At 37.5% G+C, this 21563-nt stretch overlaps 2 protein-coding genes across 3 annotated transcripts in view; one reads left to right on the forward strand and one right to left on the reverse strand.

The window, feature by feature from the left end:
• The window catches only part of CWC27 (CWC27 spliceosome associated cyclophilin), a 232357-nt gene extending 219573 nt beyond the window's left edge, over positions 1 to 12784 (reverse strand). The window contains exons 1-2 of one of the 2 annotated variants that reach the window (XM_032628441.1): positions 12513 to 12784; positions 2382 to 2478 (exon numbers count right to left, since the gene is read on the reverse strand). In XM_032628441.1, the coding sequence (XP_032484332.1) occupies positions 2382 to 2478; positions 12513 to 12554 (139 nt within the window). In that variant the 5' untranslated portion in view covers positions 12555 to 12784. The remainder of the gene's footprint in view (positions 1 to 2381; positions 2479 to 12512) is intronic. The other variant, XM_032628442.1, reaches the window with a different exon arrangement.
• Positions 12785 to 13002: 218 nt separating this feature from the next.
• SREK1IP1 (SREK1 interacting protein 1) overlaps positions 13003 to 21563 on the forward strand; it is a 58509-nt gene continuing 49948 nt past the window's right edge. Inside the window, exon 1 of the mRNA XM_032628033.1 lies at positions 13003 to 13191. Coding sequence (XP_032483924.1) covers positions 13179 to 13191 — 13 coding nt within the window. The 5' untranslated portion in view covers positions 13003 to 13178. The remainder of the gene's footprint in view (positions 13192 to 21563) is intronic.

Here is a 21563-nt window from a genome sequence, read left to right on the forward strand (position 1 = left end):
TTCTCACCACATACACTCACACAAAAAGGTAACTATGTGAGGTGGCAGATATGTTACTTAACTTGATTGTGGTAATCATTTCACAATGTATACATATATTAAGTCACCACATTGTACACCTTTAAAAAAATCATGTTGTATAATCTAAATATATACAATTTCTGTCAATCATACCTCAGTAAAGCTGGAAAAAAAATACTAAGAATTTCCCTTTAACTGTGAACACCATTTTAGTTGAGAGCAGTATCTGAGGCTGTGCTCCCACTTGCTCATTTTTATTTATTTGCTTTTTAATTTTGGAAATCATGTCCTTTTTTTAAAATATTGATATTACAAGATCTAGAAATATCATCACTTGTTTAAATCATACAATCAGAGAATTAAAATGAGGTTCTCTGAATTAAAATTTTAAAACCTTGACTTTATTCATTTAGGAGCTTTATTAGTTTTCTCAGGCTTCTTGTTAGCCTTTGCAATAATAATTCTATTTCTCACCTATTCAATTAAAAGAATTGTTCTAATTATTTTTTCTTATTATTTTTCTGTTCTTTTTTTTTTCTTATTGTATTCTCATAAATAGGGAAATAATTTTTTAATGTTGTAATTGTTTCATCATCACCTAACTTAAGAACCTTATTTCTTCTTTCATTGTTATATTATATCCAGATGTTTTCTGTTTCTTCCATTCACCTGGTCATGGATTATAATTTACCATTTATTCTTTCTAATGTTTTTGTACTTTCACTCTTCTGTAAAATTTGAGCTTTTGATTCCTCAAAACTTCTTTCCAGAAACAAGTCTTACTTTTCAGTGTCTACTGTGTTTCTCGGCTCTGTTGACAGTTATTTGAGGCTTCTCTGACTGAACTGCCTGTCTGATTCAATTTCCTTCCTGCCTGCCATAGCAATTATTAATAATGGTCTTTACAGATGTCTTCTTTTCTCTTTTTCTTTTTTGTCAGCTCGATTTATTTTTTGTTTTAGAGAGGCGGTTGTTTTTGTTTTGGTCTGGGTGGTTTTATTCCTTAAATCTTCCCCTGGTAATTTTGCTTGTTTAGTTATCTATTTGGAGAACTCTCACTGTACCATACTACTGGTTATTTTGTATGCTCTTTCACATCTTGCTTTTGACTCAAAGTGCTGTTTTCTTATACCTTGAACTTCATTACTCAAATCTAAGAGTTACTAGTGACATTGATAATACCATCACTGAAAGCTAGCTGGAAGGCTTTGTGGAGAAAGTAGAATTTTGAATAGACATTAAAAAGTGGTGGAATTCCCTGGCGGTCCAGTGGTTAGGACTCAAGTGCTTTCACTGCTGGGGCCCAGGGTTCAGTCCCTGGTGGGGGAACTAAGATCCTACAAGTCAGACCGTGTAGCCAAAAAGAAAAAAAAAAGTGACTTGAGTAGAAAAAGAAGAGAAGGGAAAGTATTCCAAAAAGGCGAGGGAGGATATGAGAAGATTCAGGATATGAAGGAGGTATGAGTGGAAATGGGAAAGAACTGCTCAGGAAATAAAGATAATAGTCAACTGAAACCATGTGGTTATATGCAATGAAAAATAAAGTTGGAAAGCAAGGAAGCTAAGCTGCCTGAGGATTCAAATACCAGATGAATAAATGTGAGGGTAAAGAGATCGAAGATGAGAAAATGCAAGACCAGGTAAAAGGCAATTACAATCACGTTGGTGACAGTCAAGGCAGTCTGAGGAAGAAACTGGTAAATTTGGTTTTCATCAGTTTAGTTGTAGCTGACAGTAGAAGATTTGAGTAGAAAAGTCCACTAGGCAATTAGATATGTAAATTAGAGCTCAAAAGAGGAGAAATGGCTGGAATTCTATATTTGACAGTCACTTGGTTGGAAGTAACAATTGAAGAGTAAAGACAATAGAGAACTAAAGGCAATCTTAGGGAATACCCATATTTAGAGGATGAAAGAAAGAAGTGAAAACAGCCAAGGAGATCAAAAAAGATCAAAGTATTATTTGCTGAGATAAATATCTCTGTTAAAGACATAAAGATTAAAAAAAAAAGATATAGAGATTTATTGGGGGGAAGGATTTTTATCTCCTCTCTCCATTTCCTGACACACAGCTCAAGATGGTATCATTTATATCTACTCCCAGCATCCATTACCACTATTTAACACCAGTCTTCAATGTTATGGAAAAATACACTGCAGTTTATTTTATTTTATTTTTATTTATTTTTGGCCACACCGTGTGGCATGTGAGATCTTAGTTCCCTGACCACGGATTGCACCCATGCCCCCTGCAGTGGGGGCACAGAGTCTTAACCACTGGACCACCAGGGAAGTCCCTGCAGTTTATTTTTAAATTAACAAAATTTCTCCTACAGAATAAAATTCAAGAATTATGATTACCTTCCAAACAAAGCTGAATGAAATTTCTGCAAGCTTTAGGAGCTTCTTTTGACCACAACTCTATGTCAATATCTCCAGCTGTAGTTTTCAATAAAACCTGTAGAAAGCATACAAAACCACTATGTTAATTATCATTTTGCTTAATGATGAGTTGATTGGCTGCTCAACTTAAAGTATACACTACTGAATTTTAAAATAAAAATTAGAAACTTTGCTTGGTTTTTGTTATACTCAAAAAATTTCAAATATTCAGTACAAGTCACTGTACATTTATACCTTTCAAATACCATTTTCAGAAATAATTTTGGCTTTAAGAAAAAATAGCATATATGTTTTTGAATCACAGAAAAAACCTCATTCATTTAAAAATCAGTAATATAAACTCGTTTTAATTTAAAAAGTGTTCTACAGCATTTCTTCCAATAAAATTGGTGTAGCAAATTAAGAAATTAAAGAACAATCCCATGAAATTACAGCACTGTAGGACAATTTTACAATTACCTTTCAACATATAAACACTCTATTTTTCATTCAAAATCATGCCATTCCTAACTTACAAAGGAACATTCTTAATCTAATTCTGGGTTGTATAATACTAAAATGGTGTGCCTTAAAATTACCATCTACAGTAAATGGAATCCTTTGATAGCCTTCTTTCCATAGCTCATGAAGGCAGTTACTCCTTGGTGCAACCAGCCATCTTGCAGCAACCAAAATCCCTACTGAGCCCACAGGAGGAGACAACTCAAACAGTCTTATTAATAACCACAAATAACCAAAAAGAACGGAAAGCTCTAAATTTGAACACTGTGGCACAGCTAGAATCCAACTTCTCTAGTATCACTCCCCGCACACACCCACCCCACAGTGTGCCAAAGTAGATCAGTGTCAATCTGTGATCAATGGTCAATGATATATGACCATCACCATCACTTTTGCTATAATTGCCTTTCAGTTTCTGTTTCAGAAGCTCAAATTAATTGCCATAATTTATGTAACATTGATGAATTTATTGTATCTTTTTGGGGTTTTACTGGCTACATAGTTCTCTTACAATTATGCTCCATGGGAGTGGAAGAGGTGAAAATATCTATACTGTGGTAGATTTTAAAATGGTTCTTAACCCTTAAAGAAATATAAAAGAACTAAAAATGCAAATGTGCATGATTTTCTCAATCCATTACACTTCCTCTACAAAAAGAAGGGGACATTTGTTGAGTGCCTTCCAGGTGTTAGCTTCTGTGCCACTTTACATATCCTACCTCATTTAATCCTCACCTACAAGATAGGTATCATTACTCCTATTATACTTATGAAGAAACAGACTCAGATAAAGTAAATTTATCCAGGGTCTCATGGTGAACAATTTAAGCCAAAGGCTGTCTGCTGCAAAGCCCATGCCTTTTCTATCTCCCTGTACTGCCTCCACAAAGTTCACCATAAATTCCACACTATACTGGAAAAACAGCCCATCAAGCTCTAGGGCCCTGCCACATGTCACAAAATAAATCCCCAAGTTACTCTGGCCACAACTGATTTGAGTAGAGAAAAGTGCCTAAGTCAAAAGCATTCATATATTGGTTGGACATGAGAAAGGCCTTCTAACTTGGCTTGGCATGAAACAACGCCCAAAAGAAATTCTCCATATTGAATGGTGACACACCAATCCAAGTGGATTCTCATTCTCCTGGAAAATATACATGTGGGATGCAAAATGAGAGGCTGAGTAACTCCCTCTACCTCAGATTGTATTATCTAAAACAACACTGTGTAACACGTTTTGATTTTCCACAAGGCCTGATATATATCCCAATCTTAGAAGTACAGTATACATAACAAATGTCCTTCCTACCTCATTATCCCCTTGTATACTTGAAATAAAGTTCTATTGTTAAAGAGAACCTAGACAAGATTCCATATTTCCTATCCCCTGGCAACCACTAATCTACTCTCTGTCTCTATGGATTTGCCTATTGAACATTTCATATTCAAGCATACCTCTGAGATATTGCAGGTTTGGTTCCAGACCATTACAGTGAAATGAATATTGCAATAAAGTGAGTCACATAAAGTTTTTGGTTTCTCAGTGCATATAGAAGTTATGTTTACTCTATATTGTAGTCTATTAAGTATGCAATGGCATTATGTCTAAAAAGACAATGTGCAAACCTTAATTTTAAAATACTTTATTACTAAAAACTGCCAATCCTCATGTGAGCCTTTAGCAAGTCATAATCTTTTCCCTGGTGGAGGTTTTAAAATATTGCAAGAATTACCAAAATGTGACACAGAGACACAAAGTGAGCAAACGCTATTGGAAAAATGATGCCAAGAGACTTGCTCTTGTATGTATAAGTGAATCACTTTGCTGTATACCTGAAACTAACACAACGTTGTAAATCAACAATACTTCAATTAAAAATACAACTGAACAACCAATGGATCACTGAAGAAATCAAAGGAGAAATTAAAAAATACCTAGGGACAGAAATACCACATACCAAACCTTATGGGATGCAACAAAAGGGGAAGCAACCTAAATATCCATCGACAGAGGAATGGATAAATTAGATTTGGTACATATATACAATGGAATATTACTCAGCCATAAAAAGGAACGAAATAGTGCCATTTGTAGAGACATGGGTGGACCTAGAGATTGTCATACAGAGTGAAGAAAGTCAGAAAGAGAAAAACAAGTATTGTATAATATTGCTTACATGTGGAATCTAGAAAAATGGTAGAGATGAATGTATTTGCAAAGCAGAAATAGAGTCACAGATGTAAAGAACAAACTTATGGTCACCAAGGTGGGGAGGAGTGGGTGGGATGAACTGGGAGACTGGGATTGACATATATACACTACTATGTATAAAACAGATAACTAATGAGAACCTACTGTATAGCACAGGGAACTCTACTCAATGCTCTGTGGTGACCTAAATGGGAAGGAAATCTAAAAAAGAGTGGATATATGTATATATATAACTGATTCAGTTTGCTGCACAGCAGAAACTAACACAACATTGTAAAGCAACTATACTCCAATAAAAATTAATTTTAAAAAAAGAAATACCACACACCAAACCTTATGCAATGCAACAGAAGTGTTTCTAAGAGAGAAGGTCATAGCAATACAGGCCAATCTCAAGAAACAAGAAAATCTAAAACAATCTAACTTTACACATAAATGAACTAGAAAAAGAAGAACAAGTGAATCCCAAAGTCAGTAGAAGGAAGGAAATAATAATAAATGAAAAGAGACTAAAAAACAATAGAAAAGATCAATAAAACTAATAAAAAACTAAGAGCTAGTTCTTTGAAAAGATAAACAAAACTGACAAACCTTTAGCCACACTCATGAAGAAAAAAAAAGAGAGGACTCCAATGAATAAAATCAGAAATGTAAGAGAAGTTACAACTGATACCACTGATACCACTCAAACACAGAGGAGCAAAGAGACACTCTGAACAATTATATGCCAACAAATTGGACCACCTAGAAAAAACAGATAAATTCCTAGAAACATACAATCTCCCAAGACTGAATCATGACAAAATAGAAAATCTGAAGAGACCAATTACTAGTAAGGAGATTGAATCAGTAATCAAAAGCTCCCAACAAACAAAAGTACAGGACTAGATGGCTTCACTGATAAATTCTACCAAACATTCAAGAAAGATTTAATACCTATCCGTCTCAAACTCATTTTACAAAGCCAGCATTACCCTGATAACAAAACCAAAGACGCCACAAAAAAAGAAAGTTACAGGCCAATATCCCTGACAAACATACATGCAAAAATTCTCAATAAAACATTAGCAAATCAAATGCAACAATACATTAAAAGGATCACACAGGATGATCAAGTGGGATTTACCCCAGGGAGGCAACAGTGGCTCAAAATCCACAAATCAACCAATGTATAACACCACATTAACAAAATGAAAGATAAAAATCATATGATCATCTCAATAGATGCAGAAAAAGCTTTGGAAAAAATTCAACATCCATTTATGATAAAAAGTCTCAACAAAGTGGGTATAGAAGGAATGTACTTCAATGGGATTAATGTGATATATGACAAACCCACAGCTAGTATCATACTCAATGGTGAAAAGCTAAAAGCTTTTCAAGATCAGGGACAAGACAAGGGTGCCCACTCTACCCACCTTTATTCAACATAGTACCAGTAGTCCTAGCCACAGCAATTAGGCAGGACAAAGAAATAAAAGGCATCAAAATTGGAAAGGAAGAAGTAAACTGTCACTATTTGCAGTTGACATGATACTATATAGAAAACCCTAAAGACTCCAGCAAAAAACTGTTAGAACTAATAAATGAATTCAGTTAAATTGCAGGACACAAAATTAATATACAAAACTCTACTGCATTTCTATACAGTAATAATAAACTATCAGAATGAGAAATCAAGAAAAGAATCCCATTTACAACTGCATCAAAATAAAAGAAAAACCCCAAAAACAAAAAACCTAGGAATAAATTTAACCAGGAGGCAAATGATCTTTAAAATTTAAGACATAGATGAAAATATAAGACATAGATGAAAAAACTGAAAAAGACACAAAATAAGTGGAAAGATATTTTGTGCTCATGGATTGAAAGAATATTGTTAAAATGTCCATACTACCCAAAACAATCGATAGATTCAGTGCAATCCCTATCAAAATTCCAATGGCATTTTTCACAGAACCAGAACAAATAATCCTAAACTTTGTATGGAACCACAAAAGACCCCAATTGGTCAAAGCAATCTTGAGAAAGAATAACAAAGCCAGAGGTACCATGCTCCCTGATTTCAAACTATATTACAAAGCTATAGTAATCAAAACAGTACGGTATTGGTATAAAAAAACACATAGATCAATGGAACAGAATAGAAAGCTCAGAAATAAACCCACACATACACAGTTAATTAATTTACAACTAAGGAGGCAAGAATACACAATGGGGATAGGAGAGTCTCTTCAATAAACTATGCTAGGAAAGCTGGACAAATGCAAGTAAAAGAGTGAAACTGGACCACTATCTTACACCATATATAAAAATAAACTCAAAATGGATTCAAGACTTGAATATAAAACCTGAAACCATAAATATTCTAGAAGAAAAGATAGGCAGTAAGCTCCTTGACACTGGTCTTAGCAATTTTTTTTTTTTTGTATCTGATCCAAAGGCAAGGGAAACAAAAGGAAAAATAAACAAATGGGACTACATCAAACTAAAAAGCTTCTGCACAGCAAAGGAAACCATCAATGAAATGAAAATACAACCTACTGAATGGGAGAAGATATTTGCAAATTATATATCTGATAAAGGGTTAATATCCAAAATATAAAAAGAACTTATACAACTAAGTAACATAAAAACAATCTGATTAAAAAAGGGGTATAAGGATCTGAATAGACATTTTCCCAAAGACATACAGACGGGCAATAGGCACATGAAAAGATGCTCAACACCACTAATCATCAGATAAATGCAAATCAGAACCACAATGAGGTATCACCTCACACCCAACAGAATGGCTATTATTAAAAAGATAAGAAATAACAAGTGTCGGCAAAGATGTGGAAAAAAGGGAACCCCTGTGTACTGTTGGTGGGAATATAAACTGGTGCAGCTACTATGGAAAACAGTGTGGAGGTTCCTCAGAAAATTAAAAATGAACTACTGTACTTACCAGCAATTCCACTTCTGGGTATTTATCCGAAGAAAATGAAAACACTAACTAGAAAAGATATATGTGCCCCTCTGTTCACTGCAGCATTATTCACAATAGCCAACATATGGAAACAACTTAAGTGTCCATTGATGGATGAATATAAAGAAGATACACACTAGAATACCACTCAGCCATAAAAATGAAAGGATGAGCTTTGACAGGGCGAGAAAGAGTCATGGACATATACACACTAACAAACGTAGTAAGGTAGATAGCTAGTGGGAAGCAGCCGCATGGCACAGGGATATTAGCTCGGTGCTTTGTGACAGCCTGGAGGGGTGGGATAGGGAGAGTGGGAGGGAGGGAGACGCAAGAGGGAAGACATATGGGAACATATGTATATGTATAACTGATTCACTTTGTTATAAAGCAGAAACTAACACACCATTGTAAAGCAATTATACCCCAATAAAGATGTTAAAAAAAAAAGAGTGGGGGAAGGAGAGTCAGGGATGGATGAGAGCAGATGGTGCCTGGGCTGGGGCAGGAAGGATGAGGACGACTTTAATGGCAAAGAGACATTCCAGGCAGGTGCAGAAAGTAGATGCTGTCACAGCGGGTCATAAGCCGCCTAAGTCCTCTGATGCATCAAATGTTGTCTCTGTGGGCCTCAGCTTCCTCTTCTGTAAAGTGGGAATTATGATAGAACATAACTCAGAGGATTACTGTGAGGATTAAATGGTCTGATGTAAGTAAAGCACTTGCAATGATTCCTGGTGTATGGTAAGAACCCAGTAAATACTAGCTATTATTTTGCTATTTGTTCTTATTGATTGTTGTTGCTGTTATAGTATATGCCAGGCACTGTGCTGGGTCCCAGGGAGGCAGAGGTGGATGAGCCAGTCTGGGTCCTCGCAGGTTCACAGCCCAGCTGGGGAATCAGACACATTTACAGAGCAGTAATCACGCTGTACACTCACACAGTGCTTGCTTACTATGCGCTGCTTTGAGCACTTCACACATTTCGTGTGTGTGTGTGTGTGTGTGTGTGTGTAAACTTTAATTAAAATATAATGCAAATTAATAAAAGCCCACAAATCATAAATATTTTTCATCTATTATTAATCCTCACAACAACACTATCAGGTCGATTTTATTTTTTTTTAGGTGGAAGCGTTTCGAATTTTAAAATATTTTAAATTGTGATAATATACAAATAACATGAAATTTACCATTGTAACCAAAAAAAAAAAAAAAAACAAAATGAAAGGAATACTGCCATGTGCCACAACATGGATGGAGCTTGAGAGTATTATGCTAAATAAGTCAGACAGAGAAAGACAAATACCACATGATTTCACTTACATATGGACTCTAAAACACAAAACAAACAAACAAAACAAAACAAAACCTAGACTCTTAGATACAGAGAATAGACAAATGGTTGCCAGAGGAGAGAAGGAGTGGAAGTAGGTGGGAGGTGAGTGGGTAGAATGGGTGAAGGGGATCAAGAGGTACAAACTTCCAGTTAAAAAATAAATAAGTCACGGGCATGAAATGTACAGCATGGAGAATACAGTCAATAACGTAGTATTAACTTTATATGCTGACAAGTGGTAACTAGACTTATTGTGGTGACCATTTTGCAATGTATTCAAACGTCAAATCATTATATTGTAACACAAAACTAATATAATAGTGTATGTCACATATACTTCAATTAAAAACAACAGGGATAATAATATCCTCATAGGTTCGTTGTAAGGACAAAATGAGTTATTATACACAGACTGCTTAGAACAGTACCTGACAAATAGTAAATGCTCAAAATATGATAGCTATTATTGTTGTAAATATTATTCTTATAAAATTTTTTGACCACAGGAAACTTATTCCCAGTAAAAAGAATGCATATATGGTTGGGCCACCTTGTTTACCAGGTTTTCTTAATCTTTTAAGAAGATTAACTACTGAATTAAAAAAAAAGGCACATGGCTCCTCCTTTGGCCATGCATTCCCATTAGCCATAACTACTATGTCAAGCATCAGTGGCTCTTTTTCTTAAAGCTTACAAGTAAGACAATACTTTGATAATAAAATGTCTCTTAAGAATAAATATATGGGTTAATATAAAATTTAGATTAAATCATCATAATATGTGGAAATTTCATTTTCAGTAGATAAGAAAACTTCTGTCAAGGGTTACATTTCTGTGCCTCATCCTCAAAGGCCAGAGTTATAACATAACACAGCATATTTACAGACTACTGCCAGGGGTTAACCACCGGTATAATGTGTCAATTACTTCCCAAGTTGATACTATACTCTTTGAAGAGAGAAATTTTGTCCCACATATTTGGAATATCTCTGAATCCTTTCAGTACCTAATGTAGCATTAGACAGTACAGCCACTAAACAAACATTTCATTAAGGAAACTTTTTATTACATCTGCTTTAAATTCCTTCCAGGCCAAAATTCTTGCCATGCTCTCTATGGTACAAAATTTTGAAGCCTCAATGTCTTCAATCAGTCTTATTATGCTGGAAAAAGTCCCAAACTTGTTTTGAAGGAAAACTTGGGCTATGCCTCATATTCTCCCTCAGCCCAATTCTGTTCAGAAGGACAATATTCACCACAGTTTGCATACACTTATTTGCATGATTATTTCACCACGGTATATTTCACTCAACTTACTCTCTGATAATAGGGACAATGCTGGTTTTCCTTTCCATTGTGTCCCTAAAACCTAGCATAGAGCCTGGCCTATGCTAGGTGCTCAGTAAATATTTGTTGAATGAAAGATTTCTGTTCAGGCATATATCTTTGTTAAAGCTTCTCATCTTTATGACCATGTTGAATCTTCCTCCAGAGTAAAACAAATAAGTCTGCCCTTGACAGTAGAAGTATAACCTCAAACTCACTGATGCTTTGTACTTCTCAGAAGTTAAGAGAAATACAGTATTAATTCATCCACCCATTCATTCAGCACATATTTGAACTGCTGCTACCATGTGTCAAGCACCATTCTAGATGTCTGTCTCTGCCCTCATAATGCTCATTCCATGGGCGAGAGTAGTGGAGGACGATACAACAATAAAAAATAAGTACTGAAAAAGAAAAAAAGTACTGGAGAAAAAACTAAAGAGGTTAAGGAGGCCAGGGAATGCTGGAATGCAGGATACGAATGAGGTTTGCTGTATTATAGAGAGTTGATAGGAAAGCCCTCTCTGCTAAAATGCCATTTGAGCAGGCTAGAGTATACTACAGGAAGGAAAAACAAGTGTGAACTTCCTGCCTAGCAGGATGGGCAATGTATTCTATCTCTACCAGTGTTTATCAACTGGGGGTGATATCACTCTCAAGAAACATTTGGAAGTAAGAGATAGATATTCTGGGTTTTCACAATGATGTAGGGTAGGAGTGAGGAGGGGGAAAAGTGCAAACAGCAGAACTGAAAGAATTGCTCTGCCCAAAAAACCCACTAAAATGTTTGCTGGGGGTATCATTTACAGCATTTTTGCTTTTGTTTTCAAACTGCTCTCACTGTATTACAAAATGTAAATAAACAAGATCGCAACATAATTGTATCTGATACAAATTCAGTTTATCCTAATTCACCTCTATGCTTTCATTCTCATTTTATTTTCTCCATTACGCTGGTTCATCATATTTTGTGTGTGATACAGACTAGGTCCCAGTTCAAGAATTCAAGTGATACTTATTCCATTATTGACTGCCTCATACTGCATATAAACAGTTTGAATAGGAATTGACATACCTTGACCATCAAAATCAATCAGGAAATTATTCTCTCATTCTAATGTGGGAACATTTTCCATTCCCCACTTTCTCTGACAAAGACCAGCTCAAATGGCACTTCATCCATGAAGCCTTTCCCTACTTTCCCAGTTGCTAACTTCTCAGTACTACCAAAGCAATATGCTCTTCTCTCCATTAGAACGCCTACCAAACATATAAGGTTTTTCTTTACCTGCCTGCCTCTCAAACTAAACCATTAGCTCTTCTAGGGCAACAACTAGGTTTTATCCATCCATCTTTATATCCCCAGCACCTGGTGCCTAGTAGGCATTCAATAAAGGATTGTAGAACAAATGGAGAAAAGGCGATCTCCAAATTAAGAAAAAAAAAAAAAAAAGTCAATTTATAAAATATACTTTGCTTTTTACCTACGACCCTAGAAAACGCCTGCAGAGTTAGGTTGAAGCCAAGTAGGGCCAGGAGGTTGGTAGATGGAGGAATCTCCACTTGAGGACTTTTTCAATTACGTGCCGAGAAGTGCCAGTATATGGCTTTCGATGCAATCCTGTTCAGAGGCAGGGGTAAGGACAAGACTTCTAATCTCTTCCAACCCTAGGACCCCAGAATTCCTTTAACCAGTGAGATATCGCTTTGGGGAGCCCAGGTACCCTAGATGACGCTCACCTTCCCGTTCGTGGGAGGCTCCTGGATGTAAATGTTGCTCATGCTGGTCAGCGCTCAGGACTCTGCTCCTAAGAGGGGATGAGAGCGAACGGTCGATAACTAAAGCTGTCCACCTATCGGTACACACTTCCTTAAATCGGGAGGTCGTGGAAAGCTGCAACCTGTCAAAATCCCGCAAAGCAGCGACACCAAACGCTCTCTTTTCCTAAAGCTAGCGCCTCACAGGTGCTGCCATGTTGCTCCCGGATCCGAGCACCGCTAATCCTGAGAAGGGGGAATTCCAGTAGCATGCAGGGAATCGAGAAAAAGATTATTAAGCCCCTATAGATTAATTTAATTTGCATTACAATTTTTAAGACAACAATTCGTAAGTCTTTGTGTTGTTTACTTCACTCAACGCGTGTGCAAATCCATTAAACCCCTGGAAGCTGGCAGTAATGGTTCGGACCGAGTGAGCCTACAATACAATTCCCCCAGAAACTAGAGCACCAGCTACTTGGTTCCGCTATCGCCGGAGACTTTTAGGGCCTTCCCAGACTGTCACCTGGGTGCCGCGGCGCCGGTGGGAGGAAGAAGCCGTCCTAGCTGTGTGTTGTCCTCGCGGCCAGCGGGAAGCGAGCGCCCTCTCGAAAGCCCAGGGGTCCCGAGACCCCTCTTACCAGCGCCATGGCAGTTCCAGGTAAAGACCCAGGGTCTGGGCGAGGGAGGGAGCGGGTAGGGTAGGGTGGAGTGCGCTGGGGTAACGAGTAGAGCTCAAAGGCGAAGGCGTTAAAATTAGCAGGTTCGCTTGGTTTACGGGAAAAAGTTTACAGTCCAAAAATAAACTCTGAAGGAAAGACAGAAGGAAAGAAACTATCTCCCCCACTCCAGTCAGTCTCGCAGGGCACCGGATGGACCACAGGGCAAGTATATATAGTGTGGAGGAGGGGGAGGGGTGTTGCAGACAGACTAGAAACTGTAGGCCTAGGAGGCAGTTGGCCGAGGAAAACTGACCTTTAGTACGGTTTGATAATAAAATTTGAGGTGGCAACACCTGCGAACCCAAGTAGCCAGAGGCATTGTTTGTACTGGAAGGGCCAAAATGGGCGTCTGGGGTTCTACTTCTCTCTCTTCCTTGTTGTATGTAGTTGCTGTGTGGCCTTGGACAGGTCGCTTTGCCCTTCTGGGCCTCAGTTTCTGAATCTGTAAAAGGAGATTTTTTGATTTATGCGTAGGGTTCCTTCCAGTACTGGTTGCAGGAGATATTTTGAGAAATATACACCACTCCCCCACTCACACAACTTGGAGATTCACAATGCCTATAGTATAAAAAAGATGCTGAGAATTGCTGTGGTTCAGAAGCAACTTTGTTTCCCAGTATTATTTGACCATGTTTGTTCTGTGGCAGCCTTTTCTGAACTGTATTTTATGGATAGCTGTTATGGGAAGGTAGTGCTGTTCTACCAACTGCAGTTTTAGGAGGAGCACGGCAGGTGGGGGGGGCGGGCATTGTAGGAGAGGAAAGACACACTTATTCATACACATAACTTTTTATTAAAGGTGTACTGCATGCTAGGCTCTGTGCTAGGCACTGGGAATACAGTTGCCTTTCACACAGAACTTACAATTTAGCAGTGAAAAGAAAGTACCGGAAAGTCTGACAAGTGTAAGGCAAGGAAAATACAAACACTTGAGGAGCACATAGTAAGGGCACCTAACAGGAGACTGGAGGGGCCAGAAGGACTTTCCAGAGGATGTGGCATTTAGGATGAGACCTGAAGAATTGTGGAGGGGGAGTTGTAGCCAGAGGGACTGGATATGTAAAGGAAGAAGAAATGTGTGAGAAGACGAAATGAAAGATGTGCACTATGGATGGAACTAAGAATACAAATGGAAGAGAAGTGAGAAATTAACTAGAGTGATAACAGTAGCTAATATTTACTAAGCATTTACTATGTGTCAGATGTGTCAGACACTGTCAAGCATTGTATTTTATCTCATTTAACATTTGCACCCACACTGTAAGTTCAGTGTTACTATTTCCATTCTACAGGTGAGGATACTGAGGGACAGAGAAATCAAGAAATTTTACTGCAATAGCTAGGAAGTGACGGGTCACTCTGGCTCCTCTAGACCCCATGTGCTTATCCATTTTGCTGTGTTTTAGTATAACTTACAGGGCAATTTCCAGTTCTTACAGGATGTTTTAAGCCATGACAAGGAGTTTGGATGTTTTCCTAAGGACCATAGTAAGATATTTAAGGATTTTTAAACATATTCACATTATGGAGAGAGCATTCTGGCTGCCCAGTAGATTGAATGAGAGCTAGTTTGGAGACAGAGTCGCCAGTTAGGAGTAACTCTGGTAAGCTGTGATGATGCCTCAGGGATGGTCTCATTAGAAAAGGAGAGAAGCAGATAGATTGGAGATATATTTCTGGTGGTAGAATCACTGGGAATCAGCGATGTATTCACTGTAGGTGAGTAAGATTGGAAATGAGGTATACCTGGGTTTCACTGTTAGTGGGGCTGGGTGGGGCTATTTACTAATATAGGCAACACCTGAGAAGGAACAGTATTTAGGGGGGCTGATGATGGCTTCAGTTGGGGCTTGTGTTGAGATGTACTCAAGGAATGGAAATATCTAAGAGTAAGAGATAGGAATGGAAATATCTAATAGACACTAAGAGAGAAAATTTGTAGCTTAGGAAGGAAGCCAGAATCAAAGAACAGTTTGGTATCATCCACACATGTAATAGGCCATGGGAATGGAAGCCTTTGCTCAGGTGGAGTGCATAGAGTGTGAAGGGAAGGTCTGTGGCTGGATCCCTGAGAGTATCAACATGTAAGGGACCAGCAGAGGAAGTCCAGTCTGCACAGTAGATTGCCTAGGCATCCTGATAGGCCAAGTCAGCCCTGATGACTTTGGCCACACACAAATGCATCCAGAGTTAACTTGCTGTCACTGTTGGTATCATTATTTGAGCAAGCATTTTGAGCATCTACAGGGTATAGTATGTCACAATCTGTGTCCTCATAAAACTTAAGTCTAGTAATGAAAATGTAATGTGCTGCTTAAGAAAGAAGACAAAAGTGATTTTTTTTTAGGCCTTATTGAAATTCCCTTAAACTTAGACTAGTGTTACAGATATGTTAACCTTCTTTCAATTCAAAATAATGCTTCTAAGGGTAATAATCTTAAATTGTGCCATTAAGGTAGATGGTAAGACATAGATAAACTATTTAAACCCAGAAAAAATTGAAATAATAGGCATGAAAGCACTGTAAAAGTACAATGCAGGTGCCATTAGAAAATACGGAAAATGTTAAGGTAATTTCTTGGATGATTGATCCAGGCAGTGTATTACAAGAAAATAGGGCTCCATCAGAAATCTTTGGAGATAATCATCAAGAAGGACAAGAATGCTCTTTTATGTTTAGGTATAATGCTCATATGGATCCAGCATGGCATTTTTTGGGGTAGTCCTGCTAGTGATTATTACAAGGTATGACTATAAAGTACTGAGGTTGCTTTCCACAAACGATAATCAGCCTCATCTATTTTACGGTCACCTACTTTAGCTGTTTTTCCATAGCAGTGTGTGTAACTATTGTGTCAGTAACACAGTGAAATGTGTACTCTGTTACTTAGAGAAATCATAGGCTTATAGTTGTTATTAAAGAAATGACATTTAAAGACACTGAAACTCAGTGAAGTTTACTTTCTTTTAAAACTGCTTTTACCATTCACAGTTGTTGAAATTAGTTCTGACATTCATGTTAATAATTAACCATTCCCAATGAAGAGTTACCTGGCACAAGTGGCAATGTATGTTATTGATGTGGTTGGCAGGAAAACTTTCTCTTGCTCTCTCTCTGTCTCTCTCTCCCTCTCTTTTCCTCCCTCCCTCCCTCCCTCCCTCCCTCCCTCTCTCCCTCCCTCTCCCTCCCTCCTTCAGTGAAATCTATATAGCCAAGATAGTGAATTTCCTATAGCCAAATTAACATTACATTCGGCTATCAAAGTGTGTCAAATTCTTAACAGGTTACTATTGCAACTTAGTAATAGAAGGATTCTAAATTATGCTACATCCAAATTCTTTTCACTCCTAAACTATACTCTACACAATTTCTTTTTTCTCTAGTCTATGTGGCACGTTTCTCCTGAAATACTTTTCCTAAGTCATGTACCTGATCCTGTCATTCCTGGGAGACAGGAACTTAATTCTTGACCCATATCTGTGAATTTTGTATTTCTTTTCAAGCACCTTAACCTTTCACAGGCTCAGTTTCTTTGTCTCTTTGATGAAGGAGTTGATGACTAAGCTTTCTTTCGCTTCTAAACTGTTATAATGCCAAAGCTCCCCATCTCTGCAAGAATGAAGTACACACTTCCTAAGCACAGCCGAATCACTCTTGCTGCCCTTTCCTCCCACCACTGCTCTCATGCATTCTGCAGTCTTCTGACCTGGCCAACTATTCTCAGAACCTCTGTGCTTTTCTACCTACATGCTTTTGTTATCACTGTCCCTGCTCTATTGTCCATGTCTACCTGTGGGAAGCTTTCCTGATCTCTCAATGGAAAGTTATGCCAGCCAGTTCTTCCTGCTTACTAATGGAGCTATATGTCTTTAAACTGGCACAGTCTAGCATGCCTTACAGCTGTGGATGCTTTAGCCTAGATAACCTAGTATATTGTAAGTTTCCTCTAGTATAGGAACTTTATTCATGTTTATGGTTTCTCTCACATCTATTTCAGAGTTATGCCTGTTATAAGTAAATAATATTTAGAGGGATGATCACTAGAATTGCTGCTGAGCAGAATCTGTTACTAAAGTAAACAGACTAAACTAGACAGCAGTTTTGATTCTGTTTCATTAGGTAGTGAATTAAACTTCTCCATGTCTCTTCTTATCTTAAACTGGTAATATCTATAGCCTTTTTCTTCACAGGTTATTTGTATTTTGTGAGGCAAGCAAGTGAAAGCATTTAATACATTTACTTAAATGTTAGCTCTTTCATGCCAGTAGTTTAAAATAAGAAATTCTTTGATTTACTTTTATCTCTTCTTTTGAGGGTCAAATGATTATGAAGGCATTTTTAACTGAAGGTGGGGACATCTGCTCTTTTAAAATGTTTACACCAGGGGGGCTTCCGCGGTGGCACAGTGGTTGAGAGTCCGCCTGCCGATGCGGGGGATGCAGGTTCGTGCCCCGGTCCAGGAGGATCCCATATGCCGCGGAGTGGCTGGGCCCGTGGGCCATGGCCGCTGAGCCTGCGCGTCCGGAGCCTGTGCTCCGCAACGGGAGAGGCCACAGCAGCGAGGGGCCCGCGTACACCAAAAAAAAAAAAAAAAAAAAAAAAAAATGGTTAAAATGTTTACATCAGGGAACTCATTTAACCTATTTTTTTAGTATGCAGAGAATTTTTTATTTCTGCTGTTCTTTCTGTTTTGCCTTCAGTATAATCTTTGGGGATCCCAAAGAAAGGATTATATCTATAAATTCTTAATATAAAGCAGTGGAAAAGTTTAAATACATGGCATTTTACTCTGCATTCAACTTTAGCAGAGTACATATGCTATATACATATTATATAGCACCTCTATGGTATAAAATCTGGCCACAATTTGAATTTTAAAAGCAGAAGAAATTGAAGTTATCTTTAAGGGTCACCAAATTATAACTAAAATTATTATTGAGTAACCAAATGTAAAATTTAAAGTCTTACAAAACAGAAAAGGAATCTAATTTGAATCTAATCAAGTTAAAAATGAAAAGAATGGACAGAGGTGATTACAATTGCTAATTACTTACTACAACGAAAACTTAGTTACTTAAGCTCTTTATTTTTAAATTTAAATGATTACAGAAAATATTTTAATTATAAAGAAAGCTTTTACAGGCTTTCCTAAAATCTAAAATATACAGCATGAGAGAAATATAATATTAAGTTCCAAGCATCACTGTTAAAGTTCCCAGTGACAAAATTGTTGACTTTGGAAACAGGTGATGTGAAATTTCAAGAGAATAAATTGAGGTCAGTATGATAGCTTGCCATACCTTTCGGGGCCAGTGAACAGCCTGAGGCTACTGTCAGGAACACTCCATCCCTTTGTCTCACGTTTTCTCATTCCTTTTATTTTGTCTCTGCTTTTTCATCTTTTTTAACGTTTCTCTTTTCACTTCCTTCTTTGTCCTACTATTACTTTTTTTTCATTTTATGCTACCTACTAAAGTATAATTCATATATGTGAAAATAAAGTGCACAATCACAAATGTACAGCTTGAAGAATCGTATATATAATAAAGATTTTGAATATTTCCATCATCCCAGAAAGTTCCCTGTGCTTCCGTCATTTCCCCCTTCCCAGCAGTCATTATTTTCATTTCTTTTGCCCTTTTATTCCTTTTCTTTTAGTGCCTGTCATGCCTCAGGTGGACCAGTGACACTGCAGGCACTAGTTTCATAGCTGGCAATTGGGAGCAATAGAAGTTACTGATTCCCAGCTGTTGAAGTATTTTCTTAAATTTATAACCTCAAAGCAACAAAGACTTGTTGAGGACCCCCTAGCAACTCTACACCAGGCTAGGCACCAAGTTGTATACAAAATGTAGCATGGTCCCAAATCTAGAGAAACTGACACTCTCTAGTCCTTTAAGTTACTGGGAGAGGAAGGACCCCTGCCACTCAAGTTCAACAGAATTCTAGATCAGAGTAAGGCTTTGTTAACATATAACAAATACAATAAATAAAGACCTCTACAATTTGTTCAACTATCAGTTAATAAAATTTTGTTGAAAATCTGCAATGTAGCTTCTCTGAAGAATTTACAAGTGCAATCATTGCCTTTTGTCAAAGAATGCTTGCATGACAACACCGTTTCTTAGTGTTGGGGCTAAGGGAAGTTTCTGGGTTTGGTTTTTGAGAAGGCAATTCATTCATGTTTCACATTTTAGAGATACAGAAGGTCTATTAGTGACGTGTCTCTCACCCTTTCTTCAGGTAACCAATGTATATATCCTTGCAGAGATTTTTTTCTTTACATATCTCTATCTATTAATATAATCTATATATAATCTATCGTATATGTAAGTGTGTAGGGATATATATATTATATATAACACATATTATATGTAACGTGTAGGGATATATATATATATAATTTCCTTTCTTTTATAGAAATGGCAACGTTCCGTAAACACTGTTCTACAGTTTGCTTTTTTCTCTTTATATCTTAGAGATCATTGAATATCATTAAATAAAGAACATCCTTATTCTTCTATACCAAAATTGGTGACTAAATTATTTCTGCTTTTTTTTACTATTACCAACAATGGTGCAGTGAATAACTTTGCACATAAGCCTGTATGCATTGGTGCAAGTAAATTGAGTGGATTAATTCCTGGACGTGGAAGTGCTGTATCAAAGGAATATGTACACTGGTAGTTCTGATAGATTTTGTCAGCTTACTTTCCATGGAGATGGTACTCATTTTTACTCCTACGAGCGATACATGTGCGTATGTCCCCCCACACCCTCTTCAACCTTTTCAATTTTTGCTGTTCTGATAAGTGAAAATGGAATCCCAGTTTAGATTTTAATGTACATTTCATTTATTATGAATAAGGCTGAGCATCTTTCTGTATGTTTCAGAGTTGTTTCTATTTCCTTTTCTGTGAACTTTCTGTTCAGTTCCTTTGCGCATTTTTTTCCTATTGGTCATTGATCACTTTCTTAATGCTTTGGTGGGTTTTATAGGGTAGGGATAATTGCCCTTTGTTGGTGCTACGAGTTGCAAATGTTTTTTCCCAAGTTTTCATGTGTCTTTTGAGTTTGCTTTTGGTGGGCTTTGCCATTCAGATTTTGTTATGTAGCCAATTTTTTTAATGAGTATATGTGTTCTTTATTAGGATTCTCACAAAAATGAGACACATTAGCACTGTCCTTCTGATGTGATAGAGAATACGTACATCTGACCCACATCATGGCAGGAAATAGGCAGGGGTAAGGGCTCTCAAAGCTGGTACCAAGTGCCCGCTGAAGAAATCTCCATTCACCAAAGCAAGGATGTTTCCTTGAATTCCATCATCTCTGCTGTAGCTTCCGGTTCTCTATGACTGGCCCAGAATCCTCATTCCAGAACCTCTTGCCACACCTTCAAGACCTAGGTCACCTGTCCCATGTCTCACTCACCGAGGCGCCTCTGGAATTTTGCAGCATATCTCTTTGGTATGTTGCTGCCCTGCCACCCTCAGAGGTGTAGGTGGGGGTTAGGGGGAAATATATTACCGATATGCAGCCAAATTTGTAAGTTTTTATTTGATGGCTTTTGAATTATAGGTCGTGATTATTTAATGGCTTTCGGATTGTAGGAACATTTCGAGGGAGGCAGGGTCTATTAGTCTAGCAAACTTTGAAGAGGAGTGGAACAAAGAACAGCATGGGAACCTAAGATGGGGAAATGGATAACTTGTCAGAGTCAGGGCCTCCCTTATAGTCTTGCTATTCAGTTTGACATAGATCTCAAGTACCATTGTATCAGCAGAGTTCTTGTTCTAGACAACAGAAACTGACTAGTTAACTTAAGCAGAAAAGGAAAGATACCAGGAAGCTCACAGACTCTAAGAAAAGGGTGGATAATAGAGGCTTAGAAAATAAACAAGAGCAAGGGAACCCGTAGCCAACATCCTGCACAGGCCTAGACCTGGTTAGGGCTGCTGCTGCCAGTGGCATTACTACCACTAGAAACTGGATCCTGACAACAGAATGAACTAACTGTCTCCATTTCATTGTCACTTGTCTCAGATTTACTGTGTCTGTTGCATCGGATTCAAAGTTCCAGGTAAAAGTATTTAGTTGGCCAGACAGTTGTGAAAATGATAGACAAATGAAGCTTGAAATCTTAATTTAGCCAAAGGCTGGTGAGGAAATAGCTGGTATGAAATTATTTAGAGTTCTTGTTATACTTCCCTTTCATGTAAAAAATTACAACCTTATTAAAGAAGATGAACTGCTCTGAAAAAGTTTCATATTTTGTTCATGCTAAAAATAGGAGATACTTAAATGATA

This window comes from Phocoena sinus, chromosome 3, assembly GCF_008692025.1.
Source record: "Phocoena sinus isolate mPhoSin1 chromosome 3, mPhoSin1.pri, whole genome shotgun sequence".
In the NCBI taxonomy this organism is placed as follows: Eukaryota; Metazoa; Chordata; class Mammalia; order Artiodactyla; family Phocoenidae; genus Phocoena; species Phocoena sinus.